The following is a 21,083-nucleotide window of genomic DNA, read 5'->3' as shown; positions in this document are numbered from 1 at the left end:
TTCAGAGATGTCCAAGCCTAGACATCCTACCACAGACATCCTGGTCTTCAGCTTCTTACCTGACAGCTTTGATTTTTGCTTCCTGGATTCTTCTTCTTCACCCTGTTGTTTTTATCCCGTAGACCAACCTTGCTTTCTTCCTGGGGCTTTCCGAGAAGCTATCTAGACATTGTGTGAAGTGCCATCTTCTAACGTGGCAGGCAGTTCCTCACTAGCATCACAAACTAAATGATCCTAAGGGCTGTATCGTGCCTGTTGCCTTCAGCGGGGATAGCTGGGGCTCAGGGGAGCACCAGGCCACCCTCTGGAGCTTGCCAGCTGCATAGTTTCACTCCCCTCAGTTTGTTTCCCATCTGCCCTGAAACATTCCTTCTAAATGATGTGGGTTATAGCCTAGAGGTAGAGTTGCTCTTTGATGTTCCTTGCCATGTAGGGCTTTCTCTGCCTGGGCTGTTGGAGCTCAGCTGGTCCAGCATCCAACCTGCAACCTGCCCTGCCCTGCACACAGCTGTATGCCGCAGGGGCAGGACATTAGCTGCAGTAACCAGGAAGCCACTTCTGGATTTTCACCTGTGCTTCATCCTACTCGTCCTGCTCTCTCCCCTTCTCCCCAGCACTGTTTGGCTGTCCTCCTCTGACCCTTGGCTTCCCTCTTGCCTTGCTGATAATCTACTTGCAGTTAGATTTTTAACAGCTTTCTTAGGACTTAAGCATTTACAATCCTGTTGCCTCTTCTCATCTCCCCCCTGCCTCCCCCAACTGAATTTCCATCTTGGCTGAACTGCTTTATGCTTCAGGTTGATTCAGATGTGGGGCTCCTCTGGCACTGCCGCTCTGCTCGTTGAAGAGTTGGGTGCCCCTGCTATTGGCTGTGTGTGCTGGGAGTTTCTTCCCCAGGGGACCGGATTGGTAGGGACTTGCCCATCGCATTCCTCTTGCTGCTGGTGTGTGTTCAGATGTGTATTAGGAATCTTGATTTCTGGCACCCCCCCGAACAAGATATTCTCTTAGGTCTCCCTCATGTCATTTTATTACAGCATACACCAAATCACCATTGCCATCTTTCTGGGTAGCGTTACATCTTCCTTGGAAAGAAATGTGTAAAGCTTATCAATGGTGACCTGTTTTCTGCAAGGCAGAAGGTGGCAGATCATCATTTACCAGAAGCTGTGTGTGTTTCTGGGTTTGCAAGTGTTGCAAGAAAACCAAAACCCCACATAAATTAATGACTGTTACCCTAAACCCTCATAAATTCTTAAATCCAGAGGATGTTCCAAAGGCATCCTTGGGAAGTACTGGGGTGTACTTAGTATGAGGGTGGAGGTGAGGCCTGAGGAGATCATCTTCTCTCAGCTCATTCCTGACAGCATTTTTTGGGTCACTTTTCCCACGTTGAGGCTATACTGAGACAGATAGGAAGAGGAGGAGCCAAAGTTCTGCATGCTGAGTTTGGGCTGCTCCCGTCCTTTCTTTGCACAGCTTCTCTGGTGAATATTTTTGATTGCCAAGTCCTCATCTTGCCTTTATGCTTTCTTTTTTCCAGGCTTTGTTCCAGTTATCCTCAGAAGCTGCTGGTCCCTGTCTGGATCACTGATAAGGAGCTAGAGAACGTGGCTTCGTTCAGGTCGTGGAAAAGGATCCCTGTGGTGGTGTACAGGTAAACACAAAAGCTCTCCCCCAGACCCCTGACAGCTGTCCCTTTCCTCACAGTCCTGCGCAGGGTGTTGTGAAGCCAGGTTAGCTGAGTGCATACAGGGCTGTGGAGCATGGGGTGACAGCGATAGCTGCGTTCTGGTCCTCGTGTTGGTGCTCCTTTTGCCTCCCACCTGAAAACATGCTGCTCTCAGGCCTCCTCCTCCTCCCAGCACATACATCAGCCTCTGTAGGCACCCAGTCTGTGATGGTAACACTGGGTGTTCTCCAGAACGGAGAAACAATGTTCTGGTAACTGTTGCTTCTTGCCTGCTTTTGGTTAGATCTGAAGATGTGGGTGACTTTCCTCCTATGGGAGATGCAGCAAGAACACTATGTCAAATCAAGTTTCTCTTTCTTTGAGTTTCTGAACTTTCACAGATTGGTACTTGCCTAGCTGCTACTTTGAAAAGAAATCTTGGCCAAAACGAGCCTGCTGTGTGGTCCTGCTCTCAACTAGGACATACCTTTTAATACCCAAGTGCAAACCACTTCTGTTTTGACTGAGTTCTGAGAGTTTGACATTATTTAGCTAACAGAATGAGATGTTTGCATGTGGCTGAACCTTGTTGATTGAATAGCTGGTAAATAATCCCTGGTCAGCCTTCCAAAAATAATATGTACAGGGGGATGCAGGAGGCTAGGCAGCAAATTTATTGATGACGTAGACAAGGGGATCAAGTGCACCCTCAGTAAGTTTGCAGGTGACACCAAGTTAGGTGGGAGTGTTGATCTGCTCGAGGGTAGGGAGGCTCTGCAGAGAGACCTGGCCAGGCTGGAGTGATGGGCTGAGGCCAACTGTATGAGCTTCACTAAGGCCAAATGCCGAGTGCTGCACTTGGGCCACAACAACCCCCAGCAGCGCTACAGGCTTGGGGAGGAGTGGCTGGAGAGCTGCCAGTCAGAGAGGGACCTGGGGGGGGTGATTGACAGCCGGCTGAACAGGAGCCAGCAGTGTGCCCAGGTGGCCAAGAAGGCCAATGGCATCCTGGCTTGTATCAGCCATAGTGTGGCCAGCAGGGACAGGGAAGGGATCTGACCCCTGGACTCGGCACTGGTGAGGCCGCCCCTCGATGAGTGGGTTCAGTTTTGGGCCCCTCACTCCAAAAAGGCCATTGAATGACTCAAGCGTGTCCAGAGAAGGGCAACGGAGCTGGTGCAGGGTCTGGAGCACAGGTCTGATGGGGAGCGGCTGAGGGAACTGGGGGGGTTTAGTCTGGAGAAGAGGAGGCTGAGGGGAGACCTCATGGCCCTCTCCAACTCCCTGAAAGGAGGGTGCAGAGAGGGGGGATGAGTCTCTTGAGCCAAGGAACAAGCGATGGGACAAGAGGGAATGGCCTCCAGCTGCGCCAGGGCAGGGTCAGACTGGCTCTTAGGAAGGATTTCTTTGCAGAAGGGGTTGTTGGGCGTTGGAATGGGCTGCCCAGGGAGGTGGTGGAGTCCCCATCCCTGGAGGGGTTGAAGAGTCGGGTCGGGTCAACATAGTGCTTAGGAATCTGGTGTAGATGGGATCTGTCAGTGCTGGGTTAACGGTTGGACTAGATGATCTTCAAGGTCCTTTCCAACTGAGGTGATTCTGTGAAATAAAGCAGGGCTTTTCGGGGTAGGGGAGTGGTTTCTCATCAAACTTGACTTCTGGGAGACTGATATGTCTGAAACAAATGGGAGGCTGGTTGAACAGATGCACCCAGCCAGTGTGCATGTTTTAAAATATACGTTATGGTTTCTAGCCTTAGACTCCTTGTTAGCAGTTATTAAATCCAAATATAAAAAACTTTGAAAATATCAGAGCTGCACAACAAAGGACAACACTGGGAAGTACAAAAGCCAGGAAACAAAACTAATGAATTTACGTGTACCTTAACGCTACATCTTCATGTTATATGGTTTGCTGTTAGATGCTGGCAAAACACAGTGTTATTACTTCTAGGAGAACTAAATTCTACAGCAGAGTAATAATGAGCGCTGCTTATCGTATGGAGCCTTTCCTGCTTTATAGCCAAGTCAGCTAGGAAGTTAATTGTATTTGTGATTACTTTTGCTAAAAATGGCCTGGCGCTCGAGACTGTCCCAGTGTGCCTCTCCACCTGAGGGCAAAGCCATGTCTTTTTGCTGCTCTTACAATTATTTTGTTCCTTGCTTTATATCACTATAATGGTACCCAGTAATTTTACAATCTGAGCTGCAACCCTTTGCAGCCTGGGATCAGATTAGAAGATGCTGACAAGTGATGTTACAAGACGGGACAAGTGCTTGCCCATATGCATCTCATTTTCAGGCACTTTTTAGTCTTTGCCCTCAAGATTGAAGGCTTTTGGCCAGGTAGGTCTGTAAGGGCCATGGCTGCTTCTGGAGTGACTTGTGCTGTATGGAAGGGGAAGAAATGAAAAGCCTCGCACTCAGCTTCTCCTCCTCACTCACAGTTCAGGAGAGAGTGGACAAGTGGGCTTGGGGGCGTGCATGCCAGGGGCTGTGAGCGCAGGACTGTTCGGTAGGCTTCAGGGCCTTTGGAGAACAAGGCTGAACTCACTGGTAACAGTCAGATCTGTAAAATGTGATGCCAAAGGCACCATATTATCAGTTTTCTTTAAAAAAGTATAATTTAGCTTTTAAGCAAAGCAAACATTCAGGTCTCCATCTCTTGAGTCCTCACTGGAGATGTGCAGGAGCGATGCAGGAGCCTCCAGGCACAATTCACTTCTAAAACAATGCAAAGGATGCAATTAATTACTTAGCTGACTACAGAGGCAGACAGGCATTGCATGCCAGCCGCTCCTCGTTGTTACTCTCTGTCTACACAGCCACCTTCAGAAGACCTTGGGCCTGTGTTAGCAAGAATGCTCCTCGCAGATGCTCAGCATCACCTTTGCCTGTGGTCGTGCTGCAGGGGCTGTCGGGGAAGCAGCAGGCAAACAGTGGAGATGGCTCCAGCCCCGTGGCTGAGCGCTGGGTCTCAGGCTTTAGGTCATGCCAGAGTGAGCCAGGAGCCTAACGCAGAGACTGGGGAAATGAAAGCACTTGTGTCCGTGCATCTCAGAGGGGACAGCTCTGTGAACCCTCTCTCAGCTCTTATGTGTTAAGCCAAGCTGCTTGACTTTGCATTGTGGATGAGCATTTCTATGGCCAGAAAATAACAGAGGGGACTTAAGAGCTATTAGTTGATGCTTTCTGGATGATTGTTATGGGTTAAATGGCATGTGCTAACAACATCAGGTGTGCTCTAGCCTTGTGCTCTGAATGAATCTGGGAGTAAAAGCTCAACTGATAAACTACAAAGGCGCCTCATACTCCAGCTTTGAATTCTGAAAGGTTCTCAAGTCATTAAGACTAAACTGAGGATCCCGAAGAAATAATTTTGTCCACATAAGTTAAAACTCTGTGGCACTTTCTGCCATTCCAGTTTCAAGAAAGGAGCTTTTTTTTCTTTGAGGAAAACCTCCACAAAAATCCCCAGTAAGAAAAAGACCTGAAATGCTTCATATACTTGTGATGAGAAGATTAGCAAGGGAATGCAGAGTCAAGCCATGGCTGCTCCCCTCACCTGGGAAGCTCGTTGCAAGCTCAGTTGTGGTTTTGGTTCATTCACCAGCACCTGCTACACTTTCTGCTTGCTGATAACTTCATGCTCATCGATGCTGGCCGTGCTTCCTTGTGTTTATTGGCACGTCATTATATCTCTTGAAACTGGCTACCTCAAGGCCATCCCCTGCCCAGTGTTTGTTGCAGTGCTAGCAAGAAGTTTTCTGAGTTTAATGTGACTCTTTGGCAATGTTTTTAGTATTGCATGAAGTAAGCTACCACTGACTTCAAGTGGCCTACACAGCTGAACTACTTTTCTCCCCTCTGCACCGCAAAACAGTGCCGTTGCATCCAAGCAGCAATGCCTGGCACAGCACCTGCATCTCCCAAAAACGTGCTCAGGCGCTGTCTGGGAAAGCGCTGGTTGGCAACAGGTCAAAAACGATGGGTGTGCTAACAAACAAGCTTGGATGATCACAGGCTGACACTTAAGTCCACACCTTGGCTCTGTTTCATTTACTAGTATAAACAAAGGCTTTGCTCCTATCTGTATTATCCATCCTTGAGTGTTCCTGAAGACGGAATAGGTCTCCTGGGAGTGACTGCTCCGTGAGTCACCTTGCAGAACAGAACAGCAACAGAGGAGGGCACTGAAAGGAAAAGGATCTCACGGTACTTTGTCGTAGCTGAATGTAAGTCTTCAGTTTAAAGTCTTCATCAGTATTACCTGTGAGATGCCATTAACGATAATACATTTTCTGTGTTTATTGATAAGTTGCCTCAGCAGAATAAGGGGACCTTGTCTTTGAGAAGCAAAATCATTCCTGCAAACTGCAGTAGCTGCTGCTGAGATACTGTGCACCGCTGTTAGAAGGAGTTCAAAGCCTTGATGCATTTTCTTGGTGTGCTGCCTTACAGCAGATAACATGGACAGGCACCGTCATCCTCTGTGGAACATAGGGAGGGGTGGCATGAGAAAGAGGTACCTTCAAGAGTGCTTCTGATAGCCCCCACTGGCAGCTAAACAGCCTTTGGGTGATGGGTCGAGGCTTGTGCAAGTGCGCTTTAGGATCTAGAGTGTTATGTCCCCTACTTTGTCACCAATGCAAATTTTTCAGAGGTGTTCACCTACAAACAAAAAAATAGTACTTGGAGGTGGCTTGTCAGAAGCTTTATCTACATCTTTGTTCTTCCTCCAGCTCATCTTCAGAGAGGTGCTGCATCAGGGGTGGTGGGATAGGGAGGGGCGAGCACTGTTGTGAAGAACTGAGGTGCCGGGGTCTCCTGTTTATTATCCTGTCTCCAAGAAGGGCCAGGTACCAGGAATAGCATCTCAGGGAAGTGTAATGCATGGGACAGGTATGCAGGTGTTCTTCCCTGGTGCATCTTTGGAGCAGCTGTTATCTTAGATTTTTCTACAAAAGATGTTCAGGAGAAGGTAGCACTATGTTTCATGGTCACTTGGTGGACCTCCCTGACTTTTATGTATTTTGAAACCAATTTATACATCCACATTGTGTGGTGGCAGGGAGTCCACTGTCTGTTTTGTTGTCCAAAAAATACTTGTTTTTCTTAAACATATGGCATCACCATTCCAGTGCTTGTGTGTGTTTCTCTCAGGGGAAAATAAGACTAGTCTTCCAAACTCAGCTTTTTATATCTTTCCTGACTTTTTACGCCTCTCATCCATTCTTGTCCTTCTCTCATGGTGGCAAGTTGTTTCCTACTAAAGTTGTCCCTATAGCAAAGCTCTTCTATACCTGTGATTGTCCTTACCACCCTTCTCTGGAGGTTTGAGTATTACATTATCCTTTTTGAGATGGACTAGTGAGAAATTCATGTCATTTTGAAGATGTCTGAGATATCATGTCATAGTATTCTCTGTCTTATTCTTTTCCAAATAACTGCTAGCACATTCTCAACCTTTTTGCTTCTCTTGAGCGTTGAGCTGAGGCTGTTTGAGAGCTCCACAGTGACTTGAAAGTCTTTGAGATTTGGCTGCTGATTTGTAACAAACTGCTTCATGTCATAGCTGGGGTTATGCTTTGATCATCTGTAAATACTTTTCATTTATTAATACTAAATTTCATACTCTATCACCCAGTATCACAAGATCCTTTGCAACTTTTTCCAGACAGCCATAGACTTTCCTGGATAATTCTGTATCACCAGCAGCTTTGTCACCTAATGGTCCATTCCCTTTCCAGGACATTTGTGAATGACTTGACTGGTGTGTTCATGTGAAAAATGAACACTTTATTCCTGCTTCAGGCCTTCTGCCAGGTGTCAATAAGCAACAGCCAGGGTAGGGTTCACATTTTAGGGGTTGTTAATAAACACCAGCTCAGGCCTCCACCCAGAAACTAACCAGTCTGATGCTGAGTGAGCTAATCTTTCTAACTTACAAGTGATAAATGAAATGGTTTAACAACAGGTATGTACTTTAAGGGAGGGAAAAAAAAAGAAAGAGAATGGGATAACAGAACAGCATTAAAATAAATAACTATTAATTTCCCAAAGTACAACCATAATTATTTAAAGTTCTCCTCTCTGGTTTAATGTATAAATATTTACATATCTATATACAATAATGTTTACTTTAGATAGTATATCTTTATAGATAATATGTATTTATATATTATTGTAAATAAAAATAGTTTAATAGAGTAATGGCTAGAACAACTGGCAGCTTCCCCCTTGCTGCAGAAACTCCCCATGCATTTCAGTGGTAGTTGAGTCCCAGGCAGAGCCACTGACCCTGGAGGTGACGTCCCACGAGCTGCAGCTGACCTCAGGGCTGCCACCATCCACTGGCACTGGCTGTTCCCAGCAGCCCCTCCAGCAAGTGAGCTGCTCCTCTGCAATCTCATTTCTGCTCCACGAGCCACTCCTGTGCTACTCACAGCCATCTTCTGTTCCTCACCGCTGTGGTGCGAGTGACAGCCTCCGTGTCACTGCTTTTGTTATGAATAATGGTTATTTGCAACGCCCTGCCCTGCTTCACTGCTTGAATGCAAGAGTAAATGCAGTAGATAGAGCACTGAGGAGGGTTGTGCAGGTGGTGACTGTAGGGGACGTTTGCTGGGGTTGTTCCTCACCTTTCCAGGGGCTTCACCAGGCTCTCGCTTCCTTCGCAGGCACGTGCGCAATGGGGCGGTGATTGCACGCTGCAGCCAGCCTGAAATCAGCTGGTGGGGCTGGAGAAATGCTGATGACGAGTATCTTGTGACATCTATTGCCAAAGCCTGTGCCTTGAACCCTGGAGTAAAGGTATCTGGTGGCATGCCGCACAACGGGAGCAGCGACGGCAGCGAGGCCTGCGACGCCGACTTTGGTGAGACAGCTCGCTCCCTTCCACTCTCTCCTAAACGTGTGAATTATTTCCTGCTTCCTACACCTAAATGTTGCTGTTGCTGCTAACGGGGCTGTTACAATGTGAGGTTTAAACCCAGTATCCAGCTCAGATAATCTGGGCCCTGTCACTCCTTGACTGTGGTGTGTGACACGGGTCTCGGGGCGGTGCTGGGTGGCCCTGGAGGCCTGTCATAGGGGACAGGGAGGTGCCGGGAGCTCAGTCTGTGCTGTCTCTGCAGACTCGTCCCTGACCGCCTGTTCAGGTGTGGAGAACGCAGGAACTCCTCAGAAGCTGCTCATTCTTGATGCCAGGTCCTACACTGCGGCCGTGGCCAACAGAGCGAAGGGAGGTGGCTGCGAATGTGAAGGTACAGAGGGTTAAGCATATCCCAGAACATCTTCCTCTTGGACCTGCTTTGTTGAGGGGGTCCTAGAGCACAGCTGGGGGTGGGGTCAGCGTTTTGGTACTCAGTCCCTGGGAGCATGTTCCTCTTCTTGCTCGTGCAAAGTCCATTATTCCAGATACATCAGTGCTGGCCCACAAGGCTTTTGTAGAAGAACTTGGCTGCCTGGAGACCAGAACTGGTGGTGTGAGGGGACAGTTCACCTAAGTGTATGGAGGCAGTTGCTGCAGTGGCAGCAGCTCTCTCTGACCATTTGTCTGTTGTGTTCAGAGTATTACCCGAACTGTGAAGTTGTGTTCATGGGCATGGCCAACATCCACTCCATCCGGAACAGCTTCCAGTATCTGCGTGCTGTCTGCAGTCAGGTGCCAGACCCCAGCAAGTGAGTGACTGTTCTCTAGCTGAGTTTGATGCCATATCTGTCAATGTCCTGGGGGGTTTCCCCTCTGTTTTTCTTTTTTCCTATCCCAGGTTTCTACCTCAGAGAATGGAGGGATAGGAAAGTGCTCACAGTGCCTGAATGCTGCTGGTAATCCAGAAGGGATTGCAGCACTGCCTCGGTGTCACTTGGATGTGCATGTCCTCTGAGGGTTTCCAAAATGTAGCTGTATTTGGGAAAAATTGAAATTAGGGGTTGGATTCTTTGCACTTATTCCCAGACTGGCTGGCTCTTCTTCAACATGTTTTAGAAAAGACTGATTTTCACTGAGGACTCCAAAAAGACTTTGCTTAAAATACATCTTTTCTGTGTTTTTTTTTTCTACTGGAGAGTTAAGCAACCATTTTCTTGCTTTGTGCACACCTTCTAGCTGGCTTTCAGCCCTGGAGAGCACCAAGTGGCTGCAGCACCTCTCTGTCATGCTGAAGGCAGCAGTGCTGGTCTCCAGTGCAGTTGACAGAGAAGGGCGTCCAGTGCTGGTTCATTGCTCAGACGGCTGGGACAGGACTCCGCAGATTGTAGCACTGGCAAAGATTCTTCTGGACCCTTACTACAGGACCATGGAGGTATGAGTCATGCTATGCTGCTGTTTCGTGTCTGTTAAAAGGCAGCTTTTGTCTCACAGTCTCCGTAGAAAGGAGCAGAATTGTATTTGACAATCAGCTTAGTGGCATTTCAGAGCTACTATTGTGGTTGTTGAGTTTTTCCACGTTCCCTTCCTGCCTGTTTTCGGTGAACTGTACGTCACTCCTCCGCCCAGCTTGGTGAAGTACTGTGGTAAATAACCTCTTGTGTTCAAGGTTCAGCTGCTTCCCTACTCTTAATTGTGTGTATTCTCCGGGCTGTTTGTGGTATAGAGATAACAACTGTTAGTTTGTGTTTGGAAACCTCTGACATTCAGGTAGCTTTGCTCCCAAACCAAGCACCGGTGCAGCCTCCTTTCCAGCCCTTCGAAAGCCCTGAGTTTGCCTGGCACTGTTGGCAGATGGGGCTTGCCTCGTCCTGCTACGTGCCTACAGCAAAGTGTCTGCAGTTAATTTTTTCTTTTATTCACAGGGCTTCCAGGTGCTTGTTGAATCAGATTGGCTGGATTTTGGTCATAAATTTGGCGATCGCTGCGGTCACCAAGAGAAGGTGGAAGATCAGAACGAGCAGTGCCCAGTTTTTCTCCAGTGGTTGGATGCTGTTCATCAGCTTCTGAAGCAATTTCCTTGCCTCTTTGAATTTAACGAAGCTTTTTTGGTAAGAAATATGCATGCAAACATGTCTTTATCACTTGCCAGATGTAAGTAGAGGCAGAGGGAAGGCCATGATATTTTACAGTGTTGTAGCTGAAAGAAAACAAAAATTGCATTCTTTAAAAATGCGAAAGTGTCCGAGTAGTGCTTGGGCTCTCTGCTGGCATTCCTGACATACCTTCACTGTGTGAGTCCAGCCCTGCCCTTCAGTTGTGGTATTTTGACCTGGTTCTGTACGTGTGATGCTTCTGCTGGTTTCTGTGAGCTGCTTGCAATTTCCTCCTCCTCCCAGGGGGTACTGCAGGCTCAGAGTACCTGACAGATTGCACAGTGATGAGGGGTTTATAGTCTCTGGATTCTTTGAGTCACTTCTTCTCCAGGTTCCTTTCTAGCCCAGTGAATTCAGATATTGTCAGCAGCACTGTTTTGATTAAAAGCCTGATTTGCATCTCTCAGAGCAATACGAGTCTGAAACATTTAAAAAAAAAAAATTAGGGAAACCATAGCTATTAATCTTTGTCTTATCAAATAATACAAGTTAGGGTTATAGAGGGATGGGTATGGTATCAGTTGACTATTCTTTCACTTGATTCCTGTTGCTATCCTCTCTGTCCTGCCCTGTGTGGAAGAGAGGAAGGCAGTAGGAAGTGTGTGAGCTATCCCAGAGGAGTGGAAGATGTTTCCCCTGTAGACAGGAGACGTGGTTTCCCGATGGCCCTGACAACTGCTCCTCTTGTGATGCTGCAGGTGAAGCTGGTGCAGCACACGTATTCCTGCCTCTACGGGACCTTCCTTGGGAACAGCCCCTGCGAGCGGGAGATGCACAACATCTACAAGCGTACCTGCTCCGTGTGGTCCCTCCTGCGGGCCGGCAACAAGAACTTCCACAATCTTCTCTATATGCCGGGGTCTGAGCAGGTCAGTAGAGCTCCTGGCCCAGCTTTCCAGGATTTTTGCAGGGGCTTTTCACCATGGACTGTGTGGGGAGAGGCTGGCAGGGTTTCCTTTTGTGTTCCTCTCTGATGGTGAGTGGCTGTTGCAGGTGCTGCATCCAGTGTGCCACGTGCGAGCGCTGCATGTCTGGACAGCGGTGTATCTGCCAGCTTCCTCGCCACATCCTCTGGGACAGGATGATATGGACATTTACCTGCCCTCTGGATCTCAAAGCCAGGAGTTCGGTGGCAGATGTTTGGACAGGTAAGAGCCTAAGAGCTCCAGGCACAGGTTGCCACCTACCAACAGGCCTTCTTTTTCCCTCTTTGCTCATTGTAGTTCCTCTGTACTTCCTGTTCTCACCTTCCCTGTGGAGAGCAAGAGCTCTGTAGCATTGTCCCAGCCACTTGGAGAAGAATGTGTACAGTTCCCTGCTGCATCTAAAAAGGCAGAGTGCAGGGGCAACGCTGTAGCATTGGGCATTTCAGCTCATGCTGCTGCACCACCCCTCCCCACCCAGCCCATGATCTGTAATTAGGAACACTTCACAGAATCACAGAACCATCTCGGTTGGAAAAGCCCTTGAAGCTCCTCCAGTCCAACCATGAACCTCACCCTGACCGTTCTCAACTCCACCAGATCCCTCAGCGCTGGGTCAACCCAACTCTTCAACCCCTCCAGGGATGGGGACTCCCCCCCTGCCCTGGGCAGCCCATTCCAACGCCCAACAACCCCTTCTGCAAAGAAATCCTTCCTAAGAGCCAGTCTGACCCTGCCCTGGCGCAGCTTGAGGCCATTCCCTCTTGTCCTGGTGCTGGTTCCTTGGCTCAAGAGACTCCTCCCCCCTCTCTGCACCCTCCTTTCAGGGAGTTGTAGAGGGCCATGAGGTCTCCCCTCAGCCTCCTCTTCTCCAGACTAAACCCCCCCAGTTCCCTCAGCCGCTCCCCATCAGACCTGTGCTCCAGACCCTGCACCAGCTCCGTTGCCCTTCTCTGGACACGCTCAAGTCATTCAATGTCACTTCCCTTCCCTCATCTCAGTTTCGACTGAATTGAGGAGAGTTTCAGGAGTTTTATTTTGAGATTTGTTTGCTTTTGGGTTCTAGATTACCAAAGACAAGATCTGTGGATGACCTGCTCTCAGCCTGCGACTCCAGCAGCCCCCTGACCCGCACGTCTAGTGACCCCAACCTGAATAACCACTGCCAGGAGGTCCGGGTGGGCCTGGAAGCCCGACATGCCACCGCTGAGGGAGCCGAGCTGCACGTGGGCGAAGGCAGTGCGGTGGCTGCGGGAGAGACACGGCAGGTGAAGGAGCAAGAGGAAAAAGCTGCCCTCCAAGCCGACAGCGCTTGTAGCAGCCATGCTGAGCAGGAAGGGCACAGCAAGCAGCTGAGCAGCTGGGCCCCTGTGCCAGCAAGCAGCATGTCTCTGGAGGCAGAAAAGGAAAACAGAACATACATGGAGGAACTGGATGGCATGTGTCCAGCTCCAAATCCTTACGGACAGGAAAATGTTGACAGGGTTTCCACCAGTTCTGGAAAGCAGTTAGAAACCTGTCCCCAGGAACCTTTGAAGGCTGCTGGCTTGGTGTCCAGTGGAGGAGGCTGCCCCAAGAGAAACATTGCCTGCCAAGATGTTCCCAGCCTGGAGTCCCTGGCACCAAGCGCCCCTTGCCAGGGCATCCCAGGCCCTGCCCCAGGCATCCCCTGCCCGGGTGAAGACAATGGCAAAGGTGATGCTGGAAGGAGTGTGCCCAGCGAGGAGCCTGGCCGGCTGGGGAGAGTCCCGCTAGAGCAGTGGCGCAAGCCCATTTCCCAGAGCCAAAGCAGCGAGTTCTCCTTCCTGGGCTCCAACTGGGACAGTTTTCAAGGAATGGTGACATCACTCCCCAGTGGGGAGCCTGCCCCCAGACACCTCCTCTCCTACGGCTGCTGTAGCAAGAGGTTGAGCAGCAAACCTCTGCGGGCACCGGGCCTGTGCCTCAGTGGCCAGTGGCCAGCCAGGGAAGGTGCGAAACCCTCAGTCTGCTCTGGCCATGTTGGCACACATTTTGCAGGCCCCGCAGGGAAGCCCAGCCGTTTGTGGCTGCCCTGCCACCTGAAACAAGCGTCCGGTCCCAAGCACATGCCACCAAAATGTCCTTCTCCTGTGCCTCCTCTCTACCTGGACGATGACGGGCTGCCCTTCCCCACGGATGTGATCCAGCACAGGCTGCGGCAGATCGAGGCGAGCTACAAGCAGGAGGTGGAGCAGCTGCGCAGGCAGGTGCGAGAGCTGCAGCTGCGCCTGGACATCCGCCACTTCTGCGCCCCTGCGACCGAGCCTCCCATGGACTACGAGGATGACTTTGTAAGTAACTGGCTCTAACACCCCAACTGCTGCAGTGCACCCCCCTCACACCGCCCTCTCCAACCCCCAGTGCTCCATCTCTTACTTCTGGAGTGGTGGTGAAGGTTGTTCCTATGTTTCCTCAGCCCTTTTCCCCTCCTCTCCACGTGCTGTGTCCTCATGCCACCCAGGGGTATCTCTGCTTCTTGAGGGCCAAGCAATGGCTCCTACATGGTCATGAATGTTTTACCTCCTTGTATGGGGAGCTGTGGAGCCACCCACATGCCCCTCACAAGCACTGAGTGTGGCCGGAGCAGGGGATGCCCTTGACTGTGTGATTAAGGCAGCTGAGGGGATTTGTGGCTTCATCTCTTTTTGCAGACATGTTTGAAGGAATCGGACGGCAGCGACACTGAAGACTTCTGCTCTGATCATAGTGAAGACTGTTTGTCAGAAGCAAGCTGGGAGCCTGTTGATAAGAAGGAGACTGAGGTACGTGTCTTGTTACGGCAGCTGTAATGCAGCAGGAGAGAATGTTTCTCTGCAGCTAACTTTGGTTATGGCAGCAGAGTGGTCTGGAAGCAAGGCAGAGAGCAGCCACCCTTGTCCTTTAACACATCCTCTGCATCCTCTGCTGCTACTGTGTCCAGTAGAAAGGGAGCCGTGGTGTGGGCTCGCTCTGAGCTAGCCTGTCGTGGTCCAAAGCCACACCTCAGCCTGTGCTGAGGTCCTGAGACCTGGGCGTTGTGGTGTTACAAACTGAAAGCTGATGAGGACTGGTGTCTGCCCTAGGTCACGCGGTGGGTTCCAGACCACATGGCCTCGCATTGTTTTAACTGCGATTGTGAATTCTGGCTGGCCAAACGGAGGCATCACTGCAGGTAAACAATATTATTGCTGTAGTTCCACTCTTCTCAGCCTGCTTCTCACAAACCTCACAAAATGCCTTTTTGTGCTGTTTATTCCCTCCAGTTCCCAGGAGAAAGTTTTAGATCTTTCCTTTATTTGCCAGGCCTCATAATTCCCTGCAGATTTCCATTCTACATTGTTCTTATTTTCCCAAGGCCTTTGATCCTTCTGCTGGGTAGTAATGTCCATTAGTCCCTTGTTAGCACTAGCCAGTTGGCTTGCACTGGAGACCATGGTATATACTTTAAGAAACAAATTGACAAGTCATAAGTAAGGCTGGTACTTCGCCCCTGAGCTGGATTCTTTGTGCTTGCTGAAGTTTTGCTGTGCTGTTCCCAGCTCTCTTTCCACTGGTTTTCTTGCTCCTTGACAGGAACTGTGGGAACGTGTTTTGTGCTGGTTGCTGCCATCTGAAGTTGCCCATCCCTGATCAGCAGTTGTATGACCCTGTCCTCGTTTGTAACTCCTGTTATGACCACATCCAAGTGTCTCGTGCCAGGGAGCTCATGAGCCAACACCTGAAGAAACCCATCGCCACAGCTTCCAGCTGAATGCCAGACAAAGGACCTGTCTAAGCCCAGCCTTTTCTCTCGTGGGTTTGAAGGGTGACTCTGCCTCCACTGTAATTGTGAAGGCCTTTGGTGCAACACTTGAACACCAAGCTCGAATGCACTGTCTTCAGCAGTCTTACTACCAGTCTGGAGCAGAGGAGCTCAGATTAAAGAGTATGGTGTGTGTCCCCACTCTGGCACCGGTGGGCCCGTACATTGTCTGACGACCTAGGGCTAAAGAGGGGATTGCAACCTCTTTCTTTTGCGGGCTGGAAAGCAATGTTTTCACAGATATTGCCTGTGCAAAGTACCCCCAAAGCAATAGAAAGGCATGTTTAGAACCAACTCCCCCTACAAAGGCAGGCTGCTGTGCGAGAAGGAAGAGGGCAGACTCCTGGTGGTACTGTGTGTTTTGGAAGGGCCTCAGCCTGGAGCACTTCTGTAGATTCTCTTTCCATGAGTGTGATTTGTGATCAGCTTGGTGAACAAGACTCGTTAGCCATCACTGATTGATTTTTTCTCTTGGGCGTTGAAGAGAAATTCATTCTGGCTGAAAACGGGCCGAGCAGATTTTGCCCGTTTTCGTGCTCCACTAGGATTGGTGAATGCACTTGACTTTGCCCCTGCCCCCCAACACCACGGGGAGATGGGAGATTGGCTTTTTCACTTCTGCTCTGCCCGTCTGCTTTGTCTGCGGTCGTGTCACAGCCTGGTGCTAACACAAGAATGGCACCCTGATCCTCTCCTGGCATGGAAACAGAACTTGTGTTCCTGTGTTGCTCTTCCTCCCCTTTTCTGCCCTCAGCTCTCCACTTCCTACTGCTCTTTATCCTGAAAACTTGATACCTTGAGGGTATAGGCCATAATGTGTTGTTTTACCTCCTGGAATGTGCTGTCTGGTGTATGTGAGGGTTTCAGTCCAAATGCTGCTATATATTTCTGTGCACTTAATGTAACCCGAAGAGGGGAGAATGAAGCATCGATACCAAAACGGGGGTGGGGAAGGACACTGGCTGACATAGACGCTACGGTCTGTGCTTTTCACTTCAGGACGTACAGCCAAGCTACAGTGATAAACATGACGTGTGGCATCTGTTCAGTGGTGGAAACAATCTCTCTGACTTGCCCCAGTGCTGCCTAAAATGCCTCTTGAATTTGACTTCTTTTCTGTCTCCTGCACAGTGGTCAAAGTTCAGAGTTGCCAACTTGTAATTGCCTCTCTACTTCTTTAAACTAGAGAGCAGGAATCCCAACTTATTCTAAGGAAAAGGAACTGGGTTTAGAAAGAAGGAAAGGTTTAGAAAGAAAGTGGGCTTCAGGTGGGCTTTTGTTTAATCCCTTGTTAGATCCCTTGGGGAGTATCCATCCTGCCTCCTTTCTGAGAAATCTGTGGATACTAATGAGGAGGAAGAGTTTGAAAGTGGGGCATTTCTTTGCAGAAATGCAGGTTTTCTTTCCAGCTAAAAGAAAATGTCTGATATATTCTGCACCTCATGAGCCGAGACTTCGTATGTGGGGGGAGGACCTGTGAGGTCATTTGGTCTAACAACAAGGCAAAGTACTTTACACTGTTGTGATCTCCCAGGTTTTATGCTCATGGTTTGTCATCTCTGTCAGAGGGAACGGAATAACGACCCTTTCCTGCACTTTGATATGTCAGCCTCTGGTTTTGTAAATCCCAATAGTGCAAGCAAAGCTAGCGTCATCTGAAGACCCTGTACTTACTTGGACTCTGCTTCTTTTCCATACTGGGAACAACCAATATGGCTTTGGGAAGAGAAGGCACCTTGCTTCAGATTCTCCCCTGCCTTGTACCTTGCAGTCATTGCCAGACATGGAAGAGTGACCGTTGGGCTGGTAGAAGAAACTGGATTTGCTCCTGTTTTGCACATGTTGGAATGACTGCAAGCAATGAGGAAGCCAGAAACTAGGTACTCCTGGCCCTTCTGTTCAGGCCATTAGTCCAAACTGCTTTTAGCTCTTGTGAGTTTCAGCGTCACAATGTGCTGGCCAAAAACTCTAAAATCAGTTCAATAGCATTGTGACAAACAAAATGTGCTGTACAACTCAATACAGTCAAAATAAAATCTCTATATTAGTGCTGCTGTGTTTGGACCCATTCTTTAGTTTGTGGTGAATTCTTTTTGCACAGTGTTTCTCAGGCTGCTGTTACTTGCTACCTTTTCCCTTGATGTAAGGAATGTTAGGAATTTAATACTGCTTCTCACAAATAAGAATCAAGGGTAGGATGCAAAGCACACTGTGCTGTGGTCTTCTACTCTGAGGCTCTCTGCTCTTTTCCAAAAAAAACCCTGAAGCTGCCCAGGATACCAGCCCCTTCCAGCATCTCCCATACTGACTCGGTGAGGAGTTTTTCTTTTCCAAGGAAGAGCTGTGAGGCAAGATTCACCAACATGTTTATACCACTTCTTGCCTGGTAGGTTGTGTTCCTCCGTGCAGGATGATGGATGGGGACTGTTGTGCTTGGCTTGAATGTGCCAGGGGTGATGCAGGTAAGTTACAGTTTGTGATGGAGCTGGAGAGAATCTTCTAGAAAGCCTGTCCTCAAAGCATCCAGGGATCTTAAAATTAAGCAGATCCCTGGTAAACTGCTCCCGTAGTTCAAGTCAGCGTTCATGTCAGTACCTAAACACTTTGTTGTATTAGGAATGTTAGGAGCAAGAGAGCTTGTTGCATTTAAAAATTAACCATTGCTCCTGAAACAGTCCCACAACAGAAGGTCATCTGTGGGGGCAATGTTGCTGAACATGAATCACGAGCGATGTTTTCCAAGGAAGGACAGTCTTCTGATTAACTTCCAGGCTCTGGTGTTAACAGTTCCGTGTCCTGGCAGGTGGTGGAAGGGTGGGACTGTTGTGGGACCCTTTGGCTTCTCATCACCAGCTGGGTCAGTGCTTCAGCCCGATTTCCCCCCTGTCCCTTCAAAGCTGAGTAGAGGCATTTTGCTGAGAGCTCCTGATGGTAAGGTCAGGCTGGCCATGCCAGCAAAGGGCACTTAATGCTCATGATTATTGAGCACAGAACAAAGCATTATCACTTAAAGTATATAAAGCCATAATTTGCCAACACATTCAGCCTGAGGTAATCTATATGTGCACTGAAATGTGTCTAAACCTAGCACAAACAGTGAGATCAAAGCCTTCCCCTATCAGTGCACTAACTGCCATGAATTCTTAGCAAATTAACAGCCGGAACTGCTTATGATGTACCATAATATCTCCTCAGCCACTGAACAAAATAAACATAGATTTAGATGTAGTGAGCAGCCAGGTCAGGCTTGTGATGGTTGGTATTGTTCAGCTGCTAAGCGTTAACAGATAATGCTAAAACTGCAGGGGATGTGAAGAGACATGTTAAGCCTTGGTTATGAAAGAAGAAAAGAGGGACGTGATGTGTGGCCTTGTGCACCCTGCCAGTGCTGAGCAGGAACCGGTTTAAAGCGAGAGACACGGGCAAGAAGGATGCAGGTGTTCTGAGGGCACGCTTGGTACGTTTCTGTCCGTTCAGTTTTCAGTCTAGGAGTTAAATAGTACATTTCTCTCCCAAAACGTTAGGCTTTGGCAAGAGTGAACTTTGGGCACTGCCCTTTATGGTACCTTGGGTATCTCTGTATCTTCTAGGTTAAAACTGATAATGCCAAGTTGTTCTTGGATAAAAAATGCTGCATGCAGTCTCCAGTGTGTTTAAAATCATCATAATTTAAAAGAAAAAAATTGCCCAAAGCAGCACACAACTTCAGTCTCATAAAGTTTAGGCCAGTCATGCGACTTTACTCTCTCATGCAAGCATAGTTTTTCCTGACGTGTTTGCAATTCTTACCAAGTGCCCAGTCTCTTCCGAGTCCCTGTGTCAACCTCTGTGTCAAAAGGTGGGTGCTGCGTGACCCTGCCGCCTGGCCCACGCTAAGCAGAGCGCTCAGGTGAGATGACAGCGGCCTTGGCTGGGGGGTGTTTGCAGGCTTTGTATGTGCTGGGACAGAGTATTCATCCGTGCAACTGCCTCTGCTCTTCTGTGACTGCGGACTGTACAGTGCTCCCTGTCACCTTCTAACAAACAGTCATATTGTTCAAAAACAAGCTAGAAAATTTGATAGAGTGGCAAAGAACAATGTATCTTTACTTGTAGTCGAAATAAAATAAGCAGATTTCATTTAGATTTGTAGAAAGACAACTTTTTTTTTTTTTAATGGCTGCCAAGGCACTTGCCCAAGGAAAGCATTTGGCCCAGCTGCATCAGCAACACATGGCTTAACAGATTCAGGGGACACACTGGGCAGAGCATCTTTTGAATGCACGGGAAGTAAAAGATTTGCTAAAATCGTTTACTTCAGTGGTATTGAAAGAAAGGAGGGCATAGAGCATCAGAGACGTGTAACAGGTGAGCGTTTAAAGAGGAACAGATTGAACAGATTGCACAAAGCCAGAATTCCCGCGTAGAACTGGGAGGCAGCAGTAGTGCTGCTTACTGCACTTTGTGCTTTGGGGCTGTGCTGGAAACCAGAGCAATAAGGATGATTTCACTTAGAGAAGGGGTTTGTTTTTGTACCTTCTTGCTAAGAAATCTTATGACAACAATGAGATAATGTATTTAAGGCCAGGAAGTATGCAGGTGCTCAGTCTCCTCACTGCTTTCTTGCTCTGAGGGCAGCCAGATAGACGAATGTAATTTTCTGTCACAGGTGGTGACCCAGGACTAGGATGCAAGCAGAGAGAGATTAACACGCTGTTCCTTTCCCTGCTCCTTGCTCTTCTTCCCCTTCTGGTTCATAGAAGATTCTTGTTCTAAAACAGTAAGAAGTGTTATGCTAGGGGAAAAAAAAAAAGTCCCTGTTGTCTGCCTGCAGCCCTAGCTAACGGCAGAAGCCTGCCAAGAGTTTAAGAGGGCTGACATGTACATCTCGGGCATGAACGCTGAGCTTCCTCCAGGGCAGGGCTTGGGGACCAGCAGTGACAAAGGTGCCACCTTTAAGAGCCCTGGATGTACTTTTCTTTGGATTTTTTGGGGGCAAATGTGACACTTATAATTCCTGATTTGTTCTGTATTCATCTTCCAATCCCTTCTAAACTCATTTTCTTTTCCCTTTTTTGTGAACTGCCAGTGAAGTTTAAGCTGACACCTTCAAACATCTGCTCTACTGTCATCGTTTCTTTCGTGAGTGCTAATCACCAGTGCTAATCACCAGTGCTAATCACCAGTTCAAAGACATCCCCGTGTACTTACCCTTAGGATTCTGTATCCTGGTCACCAGCGCTGCCTTTCCCCAGGCAGCGAGTACCCGGGGGTAGACCTGCCCTCCATCGCGGTGCTGCTGTCCTGAGGAAGGATGATCAGCAGAAATCGTCTCATTTACCACCCGCTCCTCAAGATTATTATCCTGTGGGATTTAATTAATTAATTTAATTCTGTATTTCCTATCCCTTGACCCCAGCCCTGGCTGCAGCCCCCGCCCCCTCCCCAGCGGTGTGAGGCCGGGTCCTCACGAGGACACAATTTCCCCACTTTAACCGCGTTTTGAGCCTTTTTCCGCGCTCCGAGGGCTGCCGGCCGGGCGTCAGCCGGTTCCGGGACCCCCCAGCTTCCTCCGCGCTGGCGGGGGGGCCGTTCCCAGCAGCAGGGTTTCACCCCCGGGGCTCGGCCGCCCGCTCCCTCACGGGACCGATGGGAGCTGCCGGTGGCACCGGGGCTGGGGGGAA

At 49.0% G+C, this 21,083-nt stretch overlaps 1 protein-coding gene across 3 annotated transcripts in view; it reads left to right on the top strand.

The window, feature by feature from the left end:
* The window catches only part of MTMR4 (myotubularin related protein 4), a 59,277-nt gene extending 41,807 nt beyond the window's left edge, over nucleotides 1-17,470 (top strand). For all 3 annotated transcript variants that reach the window (XM_074889917.1, XM_074889918.1, XM_074889916.1), the window contains 12 exons: nucleotides 1,544-1,657; nucleotides 8,349-8,545; nucleotides 8,805-8,933; nucleotides 9,240-9,351; nucleotides 9,779-9,974; nucleotides 10,465-10,650; nucleotides 11,394-11,564; nucleotides 11,689-11,843; nucleotides 12,685-13,930; nucleotides 14,291-14,401; nucleotides 14,702-14,790; nucleotides 15,192-17,470. In XM_074889917.1, coding sequence (XP_074746018.1) covers nucleotides 1,544-1,657; nucleotides 8,349-8,545; nucleotides 8,805-8,933; nucleotides 9,240-9,351; nucleotides 9,779-9,974; nucleotides 10,465-10,650; nucleotides 11,394-11,564; nucleotides 11,689-11,843; nucleotides 12,685-13,930; nucleotides 14,291-14,401; nucleotides 14,702-14,790; nucleotides 15,192-15,369 — 2,884 coding nt within the window. In that variant the 3' untranslated portion in view covers nucleotides 15,370-17,470. The remainder of the gene's footprint in view (nucleotides 1-1,543; nucleotides 1,658-8,348; nucleotides 8,546-8,804; nucleotides 8,934-9,239; nucleotides 9,352-9,778; nucleotides 9,975-10,464; nucleotides 10,651-11,393; nucleotides 11,565-11,688; nucleotides 11,844-12,684; nucleotides 13,931-14,290; nucleotides 14,402-14,701; nucleotides 14,791-15,191) is intronic.
* The last annotated feature ends 3,613 nt before the right edge of the window (nucleotides 17,471-21,083 follow it).

Source organism: Strix uralensis, chromosome 20 (assembly GCF_047716275.1).
Source record: "Strix uralensis isolate ZFMK-TIS-50842 chromosome 20, bStrUra1, whole genome shotgun sequence".
NCBI classification, from domain to species: domain Eukaryota; kingdom Metazoa; phylum Chordata; class Aves; order Strigiformes; family Strigidae; genus Strix; species Strix uralensis.
The sequence above is the reverse complement of the archived record's forward strand: the minus strand, read 5'-3'. Positions and strand labels throughout refer to the sequence as shown.